Source organism: Salvelinus alpinus, chromosome 16 (genome assembly GCF_045679555.1).
Source record: "Salvelinus alpinus chromosome 16, SLU_Salpinus.1, whole genome shotgun sequence".
In the NCBI taxonomy this organism is placed as follows: Eukaryota; Metazoa; Chordata; class Actinopteri; order Salmoniformes; family Salmonidae; genus Salvelinus; species Salvelinus alpinus.
In genome coordinates, this window is record NC_092101.1 from 45774914 (window position 1) to 45793825 (window position 18912).

At 53.5% G+C, this 18912-nt stretch overlaps 1 protein-coding gene across 2 annotated transcripts in view; it reads left to right on the plus strand.

Annotated features, from left to right (window-relative positions):
- The window catches only part of LOC139541585 (DENN domain-containing protein 1B-like), a 217083-nt gene that overhangs the window by 72874 nt on the left and 125297 nt on the right, over positions 1-18912 (plus strand). For both annotated transcript variants that reach the window (XM_071346391.1, XM_071346390.1), the window contains exons 6-7: positions 10350-10419; positions 13748-13828. In XM_071346391.1, the coding sequence (XP_071202492.1) occupies positions 10350-10419; positions 13748-13828 (151 nt within the window). The remainder of the gene's footprint in view (positions 1-10349; positions 10420-13747; positions 13829-18912) is intronic.

The window sequence follows — 18912 nt, forward strand, 5'->3', positions numbered from 1 at the left end:
ACAGTCTGAGGGGTCGTGGTAGGGGATACAGTATGAGGGGTCGTGGTAGGGGATACAGTATGAGGGGTCGTGGTAGGGGATACAGTATGAGGGGTCGTGGTAGGGGATACAGTATGAGGGGTCGTGGTAGGGGATACAGTATGAGGGGTCGTGGTAGGGGATACAGTCTGAGGGGTCGTGGTAGGGGATACAGTATGAGGGGTCGTGGTAGGGGATACAGTATGAGGGGTCGTGGTAGGGGACACAGTCTGAGGGGTCGTGGTAGGGGACACAGTATGAGGGGTCGTGGTAGGGGACACAGTATGAGGGGTCGTGGTAGGGGACACAGTCTGAGGGGTCGTGGTAGGGGATACAGTCTGAGGGGTCGTGGTAGGGGATACAGTATGAGGGGTCGTGGTAGGGGACACAGTCTGAGGGGTCGTGGTAGGGGATACAGTATGAGGGGTCGTGGTAGGGGATACAGTCTGAGGGGTCGTGGTAGGGGACACAGTCTGAGGGGTCGTGGTAGGGGATACAGTATGAGGGGTCGTGGTAGGGGACACAGTCTGAGGGGTCGTGGTAGGGGACACAGTCTGAGGGGTCGTGGTAGGGGATACAGTATGAGTGGTCGTGGTAGGGGATACAGTATGAGGGGTCGTGGTAGGGGATACAGTCTGAGGGGTCGTGGTAGGGGATACAGTATGAGGGGTCGTGGTAGGGGATACAGTATGAGGGGTCGTGGTAGGGGATACAGTATGAGGGGTCGTGGTAGGGGATACAGTATGAGGGGTCGTGGTAGGGGATACAGTATGAGGGGTCGTGGTAGGGGATACAGTATGAGGGGTCGTGGTAGGGGATACAGTATGAGGGGTCGTGGTAGGGGATACAGTATGAGGGGTCGTGGTAGGGGATACAGTCTGAGGGGTCGTGGTAGGGGATACAGTATGAGGGGTCGTGGTAGGGGATACAGTCTGAGGGGTCGTGGTAGGGGATACAGTATGAGGGGTCGTGGTAGGGGATACAGTATGAGGGGTCGTGGTAGGGGATACAGTCTGAGGGGTCGTGGTAGGGGATACAGTCTGAGGGGTCGTGGTAGGGGATACAGTCTGAGGGGTCGTGGTAGGGGATACAGTATGAGGGGTCGTGGTAGGGGATACAGTATGAGGGGTCGTGGTAGGGGATACAGTATGAGGGGTCGTGGTAGGGGACACAGTCTGAGGGGTCGTGGTAGGGGATACAGTATGAGGGGTCGTGGTAGGGGATACAGTATGAGGGGTCGTGGTAGGGGACACAGTCTGAGGGGTCGTGGTAGGGGATACAGTATGAGGGGTCGTGGTAGGGGATACAGTATGAGGGGTCGTGGTAGGGGATACAGTATGAGGGGTCGTGGTAGGGGACACAGTCTGAGGGGTCGTGGTAGGGGACACAGTATGAGGGGTCGTGGTAGGGGACACAGTATGAGGGGTCGTGGTAGGGGACACAGTCTGAGGGGTCGTGGTAGGGGATACAGTCTGAGGGGTCGTGGTAGGGGATACAGTCTGAGGGGTCGTGGTAGGGGATACAGTATGAGGGGTCGTGGTAGGGGACACAGTATGAGGGGTCGTGGTAGGGGATACAGTATGAGGGGTCGTGGTAGGGGATACAGTCTGAGGGGTCGTGGTAGGGGATACAGTCTGAGGGGTCGTGGTAGGGGATACAGTCTGAGGGGTCGTGGTAGGGGATACAGTGTGAGGGGTCGTGGTAGGGGATACAGTCTGAGGGGTCGTGGTAGGGGATACAGTATGAGGGGTCGATGGTAGGGGATACAGTCTGAGGGGTCGATGGTAGGGGATACAGTATGAGGGGTCGTGGTAGGGGATACAGTCTGAGGGGTCGTGGTAGGGGATACAGTATGAGGGGTCGTGGTAGGGGATACAGTATGAGGGGTCGTGGTAGGGGACACAGTCTGAGGGGTCGTGGTAGGGGACACAGTATGAGGGGTCGTGGTAGGGGATACAGTATGAGGGGTCGTGGTAGGGGACACAGTCTGAGGGGTCGTGGTAGGGGATACAGTATGAGGGGTCGTGGTAGGGGATACAGTATGAGGGGTCGTGGTAGGGGATACAGTCTGAGGGGTCGTGGTAGGGGATACAGTATGAGGGGTCGTGGTAGGGGACACAGTATGAGGGGTCGTGGTAGGGGACACAGTCTGAGGGGTCGTGGTAGGGGACACAGTCTGAGGGGTCGTGGTAGGGGACACAGTCTGAGGGGTCGTGGTAGGGGATACAGTATGAGGGGTCGTGGTAGGGGATACAGTCTGAGGGGTCGTGGTAGGGGATACAGTATGAGGGGTCGTGGTAGGGGATACAGTATGAGGGGTCGTGGTAGGGGATACAGTATGAGGGGTCGTGGTAGGGGATACAGTATGAGGGGTCGTGGTAGGGGATACAGTATGAGGGGTCGTGGTAGGGGACACAGTCTGAGGGGTCGTGGTAGGGGATACAGTATGAGGGGTCGTGGTAGGGGATACAGTCTGAGGGGTCGTGGTAGGGGATACAGTATGAGGGGTCGTGGTAGGGGACACAGTATGAGGGGTCGTGGTAGGGGATACAGTATGAGGGGTCGTGGTAGGGGACACAGTCTGAGGGGTCGTGGTAGGGGATACAGTATGAGGGGTCGTGGTAGGGGATACAGTATGAGGGGTCGTGGTAGGGGATACAGTCTGAGGGGTCGTGGTAGGGGATACAGTATGAGGGGTCGTGGTAGGGGATACAGTATGAGGGGTCGTGGTAGGGGATACAGTCTGAGGGGTCGTGGTAGGGGATACAGTCTGAGGGGTCGTGGTAGGGGATACAGTCTGAGGGGTCGTGGTAGGGGATACAGTATGAGGGGTCGTGGTAGGGGATACAGTCATGAGGGGTCGTGGTAGGGGATACAGTATGAGGGGTCGTGGTAGGGGATACAGTATGAGGGGTCGTGGTAGGGGATACAGTATGAGGGGTCGTGGTAGGGGATACAGTATGAGGGGTCGTGGTAGGGGACACAGTCTGAGGGGTCGTGGTAGGGGATACAGTATGAGGGGTCGTGGTAGGGGATACAGTATGAGGGGTCGTGGTAGGGGATACAGTATGAGGGGTCGTGGTAGGGGATACAGTATGAGGGGTCGTGGTAGGGGACACAGTCTGAGGGGTCGTGGTAGGGGACACAGTCTGAGGGGTCGTGGTAGGGGACACAGTCTGAGGGGTCGTGGTAGGGGACACAGTCTGAGGGGTCGTGGTAGGGGACACAGTCTGAGGGGTCGTGGTAGGGGACACAGTATGAGGGGTCGTGGTAGGGGACACAGTATGAGGGGTCGTGGTAGGGGACACAGTATGAGGGGTCGTGGTAGGGGATACAGTCTGAGGGGTCGTGGTAGGGGATACAGTCTGAGGGGTCGTGGTAGGGGATACAGTCTGAGGGGTCGTGGTAGGGGATACAGTCTGAGGGGTCGTGGTAGGGGATACAGTATGAGGGGTCGTGGTAGGGGATACAGTATGAGGGGTCGTGGTAGGGGATACAGTATGAGGGGTCGTGGTAGGGGATACAGTATGAGGGGTCGTGGTAGGGGATACAGTATGAGGGTTCGTGGTAGGGGATACAGTCTGAGGGGTCGTGGTAGGGGATACAGTATGAGGGGTCGTGGTAGGGGATACAGTCTGAGGGGTCGTGGTAGGGGATACAGTATGAGGGGTCGTGGTAGGGGATACAGTATGAGGGGTCGTGAAGGGGATACAGTATGAGGGGTCGTGGTAGGGGATACAGTATGAGGGGTCGTGGTAGGGGATACAGTATGAGGGGTCGTGGTAGGGGATACAGTCTGAGGGGTCGTGGTAGGGGATACAGTCTGAGGGGTCGTGGTAGGGGATACAGTCTGAGGGGTCGTGGTAGGGGATACAGTATGAGGGGTCGTGGTAGGGGATACAGTATGAGGGGTCGTGGTAGGGGATACAGTCTGAGGGGTCGTGGTAGGGGATACAGTCTGAGGGGTCGTGGTAGGGGATACAGTATGAGGGGTCGTGGTAGGGGATACAGTCTGAGGGGTCGTGGTAGGGGATACAGTCTGAGGGGTCGTGGTAGGGGATACAGTCTGAGGGGTCGTGGTAGGGGATACAGTCTGAGGGGTCGTGGTAGGGGATACAGTATGAGGGGTCGTGGTAGGGGATACAGTCTGAGGGGTCGTGGTAGGGGATACAGTCTGAGGGGTCGTGGTAGGGGATACAGTATGAGGGGTCGTGGTAGGGGATACAGTATGAGGGGTCGTGGTAGGGGATACAGTCTGAGGGGTCGTGGTAGGGGATACAGTATGAGGGGTCGTGGTAGGGGACACAGTCTGAGGGGTCGTGGTAGGGGACACAGTATGAGGGGTCGTGGTAGGGGACACAGTATGAGGGGTCGTGGTAGGGGATACAGTATGAGGGGTCGTGGTAGGGGACACAGTCTGAGGGGTCGTGGTAGGGGACACAGTCTGAGGGGTCGTGGTAGGGGACACAGTATGAGGGGTCGTGGTAGGGGACACAGTATGAGGGGTCGTGGTAGGGGACACAGTATGAGGGGTCGTGGTAGGGGACACAGTATGAGGGGTCGTGGTAGGGGACACAGTATGAGGGGTCGTGGTAGGGGATACAGTATGAGGGGTCGTGGTAGGGGATACAGTATGAGGGGTCGTGGTAGGGGACACAGTATGAGGGGTCGTGGTAGGGGACACAGTATGAGGGGTCGTGGTAGGGGACACAGTATGAGGGGTCGTGGTAGGGGACACAGTATGAGGGGTCGTGGTAGGGGACACAGTATGAGGGGTCGTGGTAGGGGACACAGTATGAGGGGTCGTGGTAGGGGACACAGTATGAGGGGTCGTGGTAGGGGACACAGTATGAGGGGTCGTGGTAGGGGACACAGTATGAGGGGTCGTGGTAGGGGACACAGTATGAGGGGTCGTGGTAGGGGACACAGTATGAGGGGTCGTGGTAGGGGATACAGTATGAGGGGTCGTGGTAGGGGACACAGTATGAGGGGTCGTGGTAGGGGACACAGTATGAGGGGTCGTGGTAGGGGACACAGTATGAGGGGTCGTGGTAGGGGACACAGTATGAGGGGTCGTGGTAGGGGACACAGTATGAGGGGTCGTGGTATGGGATACAGTATGAGGGGTCGTGGTAGGGGACACAGGCTGAGGGGTCGTGGTAGGGGACACAGGCTGAGGGGTCGTGGTAGGGGACACAGTATGAGGGGTCGTGGTAGGGGACACAGTATGAGGGGTCGTGGTAGGGGATACAGTATGAGGGGTCGTGGTAGGGGATACAGTATGAGGGGTCGTGGTAGGGGACACAGTATGAGGGGTCGTGGTAGGGGACACAGTATGAGGGGTCGTGGTAGGGGACACAGTATGAGGGGTCGTGGTAGGGGACACAGTATGAGGGGTCGTGGTAGGGGACACAGTCTGAGGGGTCGTGGTAGGGGACACAGGCTGAGGGGTCGTGGTAGGGGACACAGGCTGAGGGGTCGTGGTAGGGGACACAGTATGAGGGGTCGTGGTAGGGGACACAGTATGAGGGGTCGTGGTAGGGGATACAGTATGAGGGGTCGTGGTAGGGGATACAGTATGAGGGGTCGTGGTAGGGGACACAGTATGAGGGGTCGTGGTAGGGGATACAGTATGAGGGGTCGTGGTAGGGGATACAGTATGAGGGGTCGTGGTAGGGGATACAGTCTGAGGGGTCGTGGTAGGGGACACAGTATGAGGGGTCGTGGTAGGGGACACAGTCTGAGGGGTCGTGGTAGGGGACACAGTCTGAGGGGTCGTGGTAGGGGACACAGTATGAGGGGTCGTGGTAGGGGATACAGTCTGAGGGGTCGTGGTAGGGGATACAGTATGAGGGGTCGTGGTAGGGGATACAGTATGAGGGGTCGTGGTAGGGGATACAGTCTGAGGGGTCGTGGTAGGGGATACAGTCTGAGGGGTCGTGGTAGGGGATACAGTCTGAGGGGTCGTGGTAGGGGATACAGTATGAGGGGTCGTGGTAGGGGATACAGTATGAGGGGTCGTGGTAGGGGATACAGTATGAGGGGTCGTGGTAGGGGATACAGTCTGAGGGGTCGTGGTAGGGGATACAGTCTGAGGGGTCGTGGTAGGGGATACAGTCTGAGGGGTCGTGGTAGGGGATACAGTATGAGGGGTCGTGGTAGGGGATACAGTATGAGGGGTCGTGGTAGGGGATACAGTATGAGGGGTCGTGGTAGGGGGGGATACAGTCTGAGGGGTCGTGGTAGGGGGGGATACAGTCTGAGGGGTCGTGGTAGGGGGGGATACAGTCTGAGGGGTCGTGGTAGGGGGGGATACAGTCTGAGGGGTCGTGGTAGGGGATACAGTGTGAGGGGTCGTGGTAGGGGACACAGTCTGAGGGGTCGTGGTAGGGGACACAGTCTGAGGGGTCGTGGTAGGGGACACAGTATGAGGGGTCGTGGTAGGGGATACAGTATGAGGGGTCGTGGTAGGGCATACAGTATGAGGGGTCGTGGTAGGGGATACAGTATGAGGGGTCGTGGTAGGGGACACAGTATGAGGGGTCGTGGTAGGGGACACAGTCTGAGGGGTCGTGGTAGGGGACACAGTCTGAGGGGTCGTGGTAGGGGACACAGTATGAGGGGTCGTGGTAGGGGATACAGTCTGAGGGGTCGTGGTAGGGGATACAGTATGAGGGGTCGTGGTAGGGGATACAGTATGAGGGGTCGTGGTAGGGGATACAGTCTGAGGGGTCGTGGTAGGGGATACAGTCTGAGGGGTCGTGGTAGGGGATACAGTATGAGGGGTCGTGGTAGGGGATACAGTATGAGGGGTCGTGGTAGGGGATACAGTATGAGGGGTCGTGGTAGGGGATACAGTATGAGGGGTCGTGGTAGGGGATACAGTCTGAGGGGTCGTGGTAGGGGATACAGTCTGAGGGGTCGTGGTAGGGGATACAGTATGAGGGGTCGTGGTAGGGGATACAGTCTGAGGGGTCGTGGTAGGGGATACAGTCTGAGGGGTCGTGGTAGGGGATACAGTCTGAGGGGTCGTGGTAGGGGATACAGTCTGAGGGGTCGTGGTAGGGGATACAGTCTGAGGGGTCGTGGTAGGGGATACAGTATGAGGGGTCGTGGTAGGGGATACAGTCTGAGGGGTCGTGGTAGGGGATACAGTATGAGGGGTCGTGGTAGGGGATACAGTCTGAGGGGTCGATGGTAGGGGATACAGTATGAGGGGTCGTGGTAGGGGATACAGTATGAGGGGTCGTGGTAGGGGATACAGTATGAGGGGTCGTGGTAGGGGATACAGTATGAGGGGTCGTGGTAGGGGATACAGTCTGAGGGGTCGTGGTAGGGGATACAGTCTGAGGGGTCGTGGTAGGGGATACAGTCTGAGGGGTCGTGGTAGGGGATACAGTCTGAGGGGTCGTGGTAGGGGATACAGTCTGAGGGGTCGTGGTAGGGGATACAGTATGAGGGGTCGTGGTAGGGGATACAGTATGAGGGGTCGTGGTAGGGGATACAGTATGAGGGGTCGTGGTAGGGGACACAGTATGAGGGGTCGTGGTAGGGGACACAGTATGAGGGGTCGTGGTAGGGGACACAGTATGAGGGGTCGTGGTAGGGGACACAGTATGAGGGGTCGTGGTAGGGGACACAGTCTGAGGGGTCGTGGTAGGGGATACAGTCTGAGGGGTCGTGGTAGGGGATACAGTATGAGGGGTCGTGGTAGGGGATACAGTATGAGGGGTCGTGGTAGGGGATACAGTATGAGGGGTCGTGGTAGGGGATACAGTATGAGGGGTCGTGGTAGGGGACACAGTATGAGGGGTCGCGGTAGGGGATACAGTATGAGGGGTCGCGGTAGGGGATACAGTATGAGGGGTCGCGGTAGGGGATACAGTATGAGGGGTCGCGGTAGGGGATACAGTATGAGGGGTCGCGGTAGGGGATACAGTATGAGGGGTTGTGAGTGGGCCCCAGATTAATTGGTTTACTTTGTGAGTATACAGTACTTTGAAGGGACATGTGTGTTTTAAAACGGCTGGAGAGATAACCAAGCCCCCACACACAGTGATGGATGTCTTTCTATCGGGGACTTAGGAAACACAAACAGGGCTAAGCCGCTAACTGGGGAGAGGAGCACTGCTTACTGACATAGTTTCATTTAAGAAAAAAGAAACGCATACCATAGAGATACCTCAGCCTAATTTTGCTAAGGCAAGATGTAGTCCGGTATCCCTATCTGGGTATCGTGATGAGTTGCAGTTCGCTGCTCTCTGCTACACCAATCATTTCTTTGTCTCTAACACAAAAGATTACAGCCTGGTCATTAAGGAGTGTGATGGTTGAAAGGGTTGTGAGGCCTGACGAAGGAGAGGCTGACAGGACAGATGAGGAGAGAGCGAGAGAGGACTATTTAAATAAACCCTGACGTGGGATATGGAAGGGATTAGTGTCCAGGAGCCTAGCTTCTTAAACAAAGGGCAAGAGGAGATTGATAATGACGATTTCAGTGACCTGCTCAGATTTTCTATTTTAATTTTTTGCATTTTTTTGGTGGTATTGATTAACTTCAACACACCCACATCTCAGATAAATATCCACTGCTATTTTGTTTGGAAACATGGCATATTTATCTCTTTAGGTTTCTGTTTTTAAATGTCCAGTCAGCATGTGAATTCTGTTGATAACACAGGCATGTTAGGTTTTGGGTTTCGACAGTGTATGACCTGATTACGGGGAGATCTTCACGCGGACATCAAAATATTGGCATGTGAAGAAGCTGATTGTTCCAGGTTAATGGTCACTCAGGCCCCCTGATGGCTGCGCTTGGCTGCACTTGCCCGGGAATCGCCATGTCATTGGCCCCTTGCAGATTTAGCAATATTAAAATTTGCATTAGGTTGACTTTGTTTTCTTGTTGTGTGTTAATTCCAGTCTGCAGAGCAGCCAGTGACCCATGCCCTGAGAACTACCCAGCATCCCCCTGTCTCTACAGGACTTCCACGGCTAATAAAAGTCCCTCAGCCAAGACACACACACACACACACACACACACACACACTTTTTACTGGGGATTACAAATCAAACATTTTATTGTCATCTCTTTGGAATTATTTTGTATTAGCCTACTTACTACATTAGTCACCTTAGAGACAGTATTTTAATGAAAGTTTCATTGCGATTTTTTTTTGGCGGTCATTTTTTGTTAGCCAGGTAGACATTTCAATTTAACAACCAACTTTTGTTAATGCATAATACCCACACATTTTGTTTAATTTAAGTTTCATTTTGACCGTATTCATTCATTCATTTGTTCTTAATTTCATCCTTCCTTCAGTTAAGGAAGCATCTATTTATTTGTTGAAGTGCAGATTGATAACGTTTTCCACTGTCATTATGCCAGACGTTTTCTAAAATACATGTTAACAGCCAAAGCTGAATAATATTTTAACAACTCACTTCGATACCCCACCACATTTTTTTATTATTTGATTGCATAACATTATAAATGAATTGAGCTTTTTTTCTGAGCAACCTTCAAGCCAAAACAAAACGCTGGCCACATTCCACCTCAAAAGCAAGTCAAATATCTCCGCCAAGAACGTGTCAATCTTATCAAGCGAGACATGTTGCAGATGCTTCTGGCTTCTGGTGGGTGTATTTTGCCATTAGCTATAACACAAACACTACAGTATAAATTATTTTTAGTTTGTTCATTTTATTTATTAATTTGACATTAATTAGGTAAGGAAAAACCAGAAGGAATGTCTATTTGAAAATGTGTAAATAGGTGATGTGGTAGTGCTTCTCTCCCTCTGCGTCTGCGTGTTGGCTTGTGTTGAGCCTGGGCTGTGCATCTGGGATCAGTATGCTTGTAAACCATGGCATCCCTCCTCCCCCCCCCACCTCCTCCTCCTCCTCCTCCTCCTACCACAGCTCTCACTGGCCCAGGAATGTGTAAAACGACAGGAATGTGTCAAATGCAAAGCCCTCAGAATAAGAGGAATGTGTTGATGAGATGTACAGTATACTATTTTACCCACAGCAGTAGGCCTATACAATGGCTGAGTCCATAGCGCCCTGGCTGAGTCCATAGCGCCCTGGCTGAGTCCATAGCGCCCTGGCTGAGTCCATAGCGCCCTGGCTGAGTCCATAGCGCCCTGGCTGAGTCCATAGCGCCCTGGCTGAGTCCATAGCGCCCTGGCTGAGTCCATAGCGCCCTGGCTGAGTCCATAGCGCCCTGGCTGAGTCCATAGCTCACTTCTTATTGTGTATTTATTCATTATTTAGAATTCTTGCTTGATTGTAAACATGTGTATTTTGTGTTTCTCTCCGTCTCTCAGTTATCTGCCCTGGTTTGAGATCTATTACAAGCTCCTGAACACGCTAGCAGATTACCTAACCACAAACCAGGTAAGATCTCTGTACTTCTTTAAGACATGTGGCATTTAATAAGGAGAGAGAGAGAGAGCGAGAGAGCGAGAGAGGGAGAGGGATAGAAAGAGAGAGAGAGACAGAGAGAGAGAGAGGGATAGAAAGAGAGAGAGGGATAGAAAGAGAGAGAGGGATAGAAAGAGAGAGAGGGATAGAAAGAGAGAGAGGGATAGAAAGAGAGAGAGGGATAGAAAGAGAGAGAGGGATAGAGAGAGAGAGACTCTTGATGATTTACTGGAAAACAACAAACTGTTTAGGAATACACACATGAACATGCACACACTTCGGCTAACTATTTCCCCTGACAATAAACTGAGGGGGAAGGAGAGAGCATTGAGGAGGAGGGAGGGAGAAGGAGAGAGCATTGAGGAGGGAGGGAGAAGGAGAGAGCATTGAGGAGGGAGGGAGAAGGAGAGAGCATTGAGGAGGGAGGGAGAAGGAGAGAGCATTGAGGAGGGAGGGAGAAGGAGAGAGCATTGAGGAGGAGGGAGGGAGAAGGAGAGAGCATTGAGGAGGAGGGAGGGAGAAGAAGAGAGCATTGAGGAGGAGGGAAGGAGAGAGCATTGAGGAGGAGGGAGGGAGAAGGAGAGAGCATTGAGGAGGAGGGAGGGAGAAGGAGAGAGCATTGAGGAGGAGGGAGGGAGAAGGAGAGAGCATTGAGGAGGAGGGAGGGAGAAGGAGAGAGCATTGAGGAGGAGGGAAGGAGAGAGCATTGAGGAGGAGGGAGGGAGAAGGAGAGAGCATTGAGGAGGAGGGAAGGAGAGAGCATTGAGGAGGAGGGAGGGAGAAGGAGAGAGCATTGAGGAGGAGGGAGGGAGAAGGAGAGAGCATTGAGGAGGAGGGAGGGAGAAGGAGAGAGCATTGAGGAGGAGGGAGGGAGAAGGAGAGAGCATTGAGGAGGAGGGAGGGAGAAGGAGAGAGCATTGAGGAGGAGGGAGGGAGAAGCAGAGAGCATTGAGGAGGAGGGAGGGAGGGAGAAGGAGAGAGCATTGAGGAGGAGGGAAGGAGAGAGCATTGAGGAGGAGGGAGGGAGAAGGAGAGAGCATTGAGGGAGAAGGGATTGGTTGTGAGCTGGAACTAAGGAGTGCCATGTATCTCTACTTCCTCAACACTGCTGAGGGAGGCATGAAGGAGACCGAGCCTCCCTAATACACACACGTAGGGTCAGAGGGCACAGGAAACGGACCATGTCATGCAACATTTCAACCAATCGGGAGTGCTAACCGTCATTATCCTGACCTGCTTCTCTAATATTTAATTGTTTATTATTTTTATATTTTAGTTATTGTATATTATATATTATTTACTCCTCAAAGCTCTCTCCTAATTGATATGCCATTCAACAGAACAATTTCTGGGTTCTTTGAATGGTCCTCCTGAAATCTCTGATCACTTGGGTGGATCTGAACTACGTTAGTGTAAATATGGATGAATGTGTTTGACGCATGTCATTTCCAGTCAAAACAAAAGAAGAGCACAAGTATAAAGGCTATTTTCTGTAAAATAATAACTCCTTTGTTTGTGTGAACATTTCTGTGTTCATCTTTGAGAGAGAGAGAGAGAGATGAGGTGTGTTGGGGAAGAGAAGTGTCGGTGTGCATGGTTTGGTTTATATTTACCCTGCCGTAGCAAGGCGATGGAGGGACGTTGACAGATGAGGGTTTAGGACCAGGGGTAAATGAAGTGTTTCCTCAGGCTCAGCTCTGTTACTGACCATGCGTGTGAGCATTCAGCATCTCATGACAGGAGGCTGTTCAATCGTACACTCTCTCTCTCACTGTCTCACACACACTCTGTCTCTCTCTGTCTCTCTCTCTGTCTCTCTCTGTCTCTCTCTGTCTCTCTCTGTCTCTGTGTGTATTAAAGCTCCACCATTGAAAGCTGCCAATCAGAGACAAAAATGGCCTTGAGACAAAAAAATAAATCATGTACAATAGCCTGTGTCTTAGTAACTATGCAACTTAGTAGCCCGTCTCGTAGCCCGCAGCCCGTCTGGTGTTCAACCTTCCCAAGTTCTCTCACGTCACCTCGCTCCTCCGCTCTCTCCACTGGCTTCCAGTTGAAGCTCGCATCCGCTACAAGACCATGGTGCTTGCCTACGGAGCTGTGAGGGGAACGGCACCTCCGTACCTTCAGGCTCTGATCAGGCCCTACACCCAAACAAGGGCACTGCGTTCATCCACCTCTGGCCTGCTCGCCTCCCTACCACTGAGGAAGTACAGTTCCCGCTCAGCCCAGTCAAAACTGTTCGCTGCTCTGGCACCCCAATGGTGGAACAAACTCCCTCACGACGCCAGGTCAGCGGAGTCAATCACCACCTTCCGGAGACACCTGAAACACCACCTCTTTAAGGAATACCTAGGATAGGATAAAGTAATCCTTCTAACCCCCCCCCCTTAAAAGAGTTAGATGCACTATTGTAAAGTGGTTGTTCCACTGGATATCATAAGGTGAATGCACCAATTTGTAAGTCGCTCTGGATAAGAGCGTCTGCTAAATGACTTAAATGTAAATGTAAATGTAGTAACTATGTCTTAGTAACTATGCAACTATGTCTTAGTAACTGTCTTAGTAAATATGCAATTATGTCTTAGTAACTGTCTTAGTAAATATGCAATTATGTCTTAGTAGCTGTCTTAGTAACTATGTCTTAGTAACCATGTCTACTAACTATGCAATTATGTCTTAGTAACTTTGCAACTTAGTCTTAGTACCTATGCATTTGTCTTAGTAACTATGTCTTAGTAACCATGTCTTAGTAACTATCTCTTAGTAACTATGCATTTGTCTTAGTAACTGACTTAGTAACTATGCATTTGTCTTAGTAACCATGTCTTAGTAACTATGTCTTAGTAACTATGCATTTGTCTTAGTAACTGTGTTATTAACTATTTTTTAGTATAACTATGCAATTATGTCTTAGTAACCAGTCATAGTAACTACAGTGCCTTAAGAAAGTATTGGGTGGTGGACCATTCTTGATGCACACAGGGAAACTGTTGAGCGTGAAAAACCCAGCAGCGTTGCAGTTCTTGACACACTACCATACCCTGTTCAAAAGGCACTTAAATATTTTGTCTTGCCCTTTCTCCCTCTGAATGGAACACATACACAATCCATGCTTCAAGGCTTTTAAAATTATTATTTGACCTGTCTCCTCCCCTCCATCTACACTGATTTAAAGTGGATTTATCAGTTGACGTCAATAAGGGATCATAGCTTTCACCTGGATTCACCTGGTGTTTTGTATATATATCTGACACACGATTTTACATTTGGATAATTCTTATTGTGGTGTGTTTTTCAGGAGAATGAGCTGAATGACATGCTGAACTCTCTGTACAGTCTGCCGGTGCCAAAGCCTTTCACCCCCGTCAACCTGAGTGTGGTAGGTACAGTAGGACTCCTGGAGAGAAGAGGGGGAACGGAGGGAGGACAGGAGAGGGGGAACGGAGGGAGAACGGAGGGAGGACAGGAGAGGGGAAACGGAGGGAGGAGAGGAGAGGGGAAACGGAGGGAGGACAGGAGAGGAGAGGGGAAACGGAGGGAGGACAGGAGAGGAGAGGGGAAACGGAGGGAGGACAGGAGAGGGGGAACCGAGGGAGGACAGGAGAGGGGGAACCGAGGGAGGACAGGAGAGGGGGAACCGAGGGAGGACAGCAGAGGGAGAACGGAGAGGGAGAACGGAGAGGGGGAACGGAGAGGGAGAACGGAGGGAGGACAGGAGAGGGAGAACGGAGGGAGGACAGGAGAGGGAGAACGGAGGGAGGACAGGAGAGGGGAAACGGAGGGAGGAGAGGAGAGGGGAAACGGAGGGAGGACAGGAGAGGAGAGGGGAAACGGAGGGAGGACAGGAGAGGAGAGGGGAAACGGAGGGAGGACAGGAGAGGGGGAACCGAGGGAGGACAGGAGAGGGGGAACCGAGGGAGGACAGGAGAGGGGGAACCGAGGGAGGACAGGAGAGGGGGAACCGAGGGAGGACAGCAGAGGGAGAACGGAGAGGGGGAACGGAGAGGGAGAACGGAGGGAGGACAGGAGAGGGAGAACGGAGGGAGGACAGGAGAGGGAGAACGGAGGGAGGACAGGAGAGGGAGAACGGAGGGAGGACAGGAGAGGAGAGGGGAAACGGAGGGAGGACAGGAAAGGGGGAACGGAGGGAGGACAGGAGAGGGGGAACGGAGGGAGGACAGGAGAGGGGGAACGGAGGGAGGACAGGAGAGGGGGAACGGAGGGAGGACATGAGAGGGGGAACGGAGGGGGAGAACGGATGGAGGACAGGAGAGGGGGAATGGAGGGAGGACATTAGAGGGGGAATGGAGGGAGGACAGGAGAGGGGGAACGGAGGGGGGAACGGAGGGAGGACAGGAGAGGGGGAACGGAGGGATAACGGAGGGAGGACAGGAGAGGGAGAACGGAGGGAGGACAGGAGAGGGGGAACGGAGGGAGGACAGGAGAGGGAGGAGAGGAGAGGGGAAACGGAGGGAGGACAGGAGAGGAGAGGGGAAACGGAGGGAGGACAGGAGAGGAGAGGGGAAACGGAGGGAGGACAGGAGAGGAGAGGGGAAACGGAGGGAGGAGAGGAGAGGGGAAACGGAGGGAGGACAGGAGAGGAGAGGGGAAACGGAGGGAGGACAGGAGAGGAGAGGGGAAACAGAGGGAGGACAGGAGAGGGGGAACCGAGGGAGGACAGGAGAGGGGGAACCGAGGGAGGACAGGAGAGGGGGAACCGAGGGAGGACAGCAGAGGGAGAACGGAGAGGGGGAACGGAGAGGGAGAACGGAGGGAGGACAGGAGAGGGAGAACGGAGGGAGGACAGGAGAGGGAGAACGGAGGGAGGACAGGAGAGGGAGAACGGAGGGAGGACAGGAGAGGGAGAACGGAGGGAGGACAGGAGAGGAGAGGGGAAACGGAGGGAGGACAGGAAAGGGGGAATGGAGGGAGGACAGAGGGAGGAGAGGAGAAACGGAGGGAGGACAGGAGAGGGGGGAAAGGGGGAACGGAGGGAGGACAGGAGAGGGGGAACGGAGGGAGGACAGGAGAGGGGGAACGGAGGGAGGACAGGAGGACAGGAGAGGGGGAACGGAGGGAGGACAGGAGAGGGGGAACGGAGGGAGGACAGGAGAGGGGGAACGGAGGGAGAACGGAGGGAGGACAGGATAGGGGGAACGGAGGGAGGACAGGAGAGGGGGAACGGAGGGAGGACAGGAGAGGGGGAACGGAGGGAGGACAGGAGAGGGGGAACGGAGGGAGGACAGGAGAGGGGGAACGGAGGGAGGACAGGAGAGGGGGAACGGAGGGAGGACAGGAGAGGGGGAACGGAGGGAGGACAGGAGAGGGGGAACGGAGGGAGGAGAGGGGAAACGGAGGGAGGAGAGGGGAAACGGAGGGAGGACAGGAGAGGCAGAACGGAGGGAGGACAGGAGAGGCAGAACGGAGGGAGGACAGGAGAGGCAGAACGGAGGGAGGACAGGAGAGGCAGAACGGAGGGAGGACAGGAGAGGCAGAACGGAGGGAGGACAGGAGAGGCAGAACGGAGGGAGGACAGGAGAGGCAGAACGGAGGGAGGACAGGAGAGGCAGAACGGAGGGAGGACAGGAGAGGGAGGACAGGAGAGGGGGAACAGAGGGAGGACAGGAGAGGAGAGGGGAACAGAGGGAGGACAGGAGAGGAGAGGGGAAATGGAGGGAGGAGAGGGGAAACGGAGGGAGGAGAGGGGAAACGGAGGGAGGAGAGGGGAAACGGAGGGAGGAGAGGGGAAACGGAGGGAGGACAGGAGGGAGGACAGGAGAGGGAGAATGGAGGGAGGACAGGAGAGGGAGGACAGGAGAGGGGGAACAGAGGGAGGACAGGAGAGGGGGAACAGAGGGAGGACAGGAGGGGGGGGAACAGAGGGAGGACAGGAGAGGGGGAACGGAGGGAGGACAGGAGAGGGGGAACGGAGGGAGGACAGGAGAGGGGGGAACGGAGGGAGAACGGGATAGGAGGAACGGAGAGGGAGAACGGATGGAGGACAGGAGAGGGGGAACGGATGGAGGACAGGAGAGGGGGAACGGAGGGAGGACAGGAGAGGGGGAACGGAGGGAGGACAGGAGAGGGAGGACAGGAGAGGGAGGACAGGAGAGGGAGGACAGGAGAGGGAGGACAGGAGAGGGAGAACGGGAGAGGGAGGACAGGAGAGGGGGAGGGGACAGGAGAGGGGGGAACGGAGGGAGGACAGGAGAGGGGGGAACGGGATAGGAGGAACGGAAAGGGAGAACGGATGGAGGACAGGAGAGGGGGAACGGATGGAGGACAGGAGAGGGGGAACGGAGGGAGGACAGGAGAGGGGGAACGGAGGGAGGACAGGAGAGGGGGAACGGAGGGAGGACAGGAGAGGGGGAACGGAGGGGGGAAAGGGGGAACAGAGGTAGGAGAGGAGAGGAGGAGAGAGTTAAAGGAGAGCCAGGATAAGGAAGATAGGAGTGAGATAAGTGAGGAGAAGGGGCTGACACTTTGTTTAGAAACACAAGTGGTCTGTGGGATAAGCCTTAGATGGACGTCTGTTAGCCTAATGGCCGCTTTCGCAACTCATCATGTCTCCTAGTTGTCCCGGGTAGAAACATCCTAACAACCAACTGGCCGTCAAACACAGGTCTTGTTTTACTTACGCCTGACACTATCTCACAGAGGATTACTGGACAAATATAACACTTATTTTTAAATCTCTCCTTTTCCATAACTGTGCCTTAAAGGGGCCATCTGGAGTTGTTACATACATTTTTGGAATGACAAATGATTGATATGTACCCATTTGATTCTTGAGGAATATAACTTCTAAATGCCTCAGGAGCTTTAATGGTCGTCCCCCATCAGAACCCAAAATAAAAGCTTGTTTTTCTCCAGTGTTTGTTATTAACAAAGTCAATGTAAACAAAGATTGTACTACAGACACACACTATAGACAGTTTTTTTTTTTTACTATCATTTTTATGTCATGGATGGTCACTAATTGTGTCAGTAGCTCTGTCTAGGAATTAGAAAGTGGTGACATTTCTCCAGCACCATTTCTCAGCTTTTTACCGAAACAGGGGCGGGGAATGGGCTTTGTTATTGTTTCAACTGCTAATTGTGGCTTTAAATTGATGGGGAAAATAGAGGTTTTAAAGTCCAAAAAAAGCTGCTTTTATTGTTGTAAAATGTAGTCTCTATTTGTTATTCTGCATGATTACTGTATTGTGTTGTAAAAGAAGGCAGCTATTCTTTACAGTAGACTAAGACTTAAAACAGTTAGCCTCTCCTTGGCTGTAATGTCTAAAGGTTATACAATTATACAGTTCAATTTATTCCAGTTGTCTTTTATTAACCAATAAATACATTGATAAGAAAGAAAGATTCAGTTGGATTGTGAAGCAACATGAGGAGGAGGAATACAATTTATTCTGTTTTTTTTGTAGTCTGGCACGCTTGTAATCAACGTTAATTTTTCATTACCAAGGTCAGCTGAGAAAACACCCCGAGAGGAGAGGTTAGGCTTCAACTGAGAAAACACCCCGAGAGGAGAGGTTAGGCTTCAACTGAGAAAACACCCCGAGAGGAGAGGTTAGGCTTCAACTGAGAAAACACCCCGAGAGGAGAGGTTAGGCTTCAACTGAGAAAACACCCCGAGAGGAGAGGTTAGGCTTCAGCTGAGAAAACACCCCGAGAGGAGAGGTTAGGCTTCAACTGAGAAAACACCCCGAGAGGAGAGGTTAGGCTTCAGCTGAGAAAACACCCCGAGAGGAGAGGTTAGGCTTCAACTGAGAAAACACCCCGAGAGGAGAGGTTAGGCTTCAACTGAGAAAACACCCCGAGAGGAGAGGTTAGGCTTCAGCTGAGAAAACACCCCGAGAGGAGAGGTTAGGCTTCAGCTGAGAAAACACCCCGAGAGGAGAGGTTAGGCTTCAGCTGAGAAAACACCCCGAGAGGAGAGGTTAGGCTTCAACTGAGAAAACACCCTGAGAGGAGAGGTTAGGCTTCAACTGAGAAAACACCCCGAGAGGAGAGGTTAGGCTTCAACTGAGAAAACACCCTGAGAGGAGAGGTTAGGCTTCAACTGAGAAAACACCCCGAGAGGAGAGGTTAGGCTTCAACTGAGAAAACACCCCGAGAGGAGAGGTTAGGCTTCAACTGAGAAAACACCCCGAGAGGAGAGGTTAGGCTTCAGCTGAGAAAACACCCCGAGAGGAGAGGTTAGGCTTCAGCTGAGAAAACACCCCGAGAGGAGAGGTTAGGCTTCAGCTGAGAAAACACCCCGAGAGGAGAGTTAGGCTTCAGCTGAGAAAACACCCCGAGAGGAGAGGTTAGGCTTCAACTGAGAAAACACCCCGAGAGGAGAGGTTAGGCGTCAGCTGAGAAAACACCCCGAGAGGAGAGGTTAGGCTTCAACTGAGAAAACACCCCGAGAGGAGAGGTTAGGCTTCAACTGAGAAAACACCCCGAGAGGAGAGGTTAGGC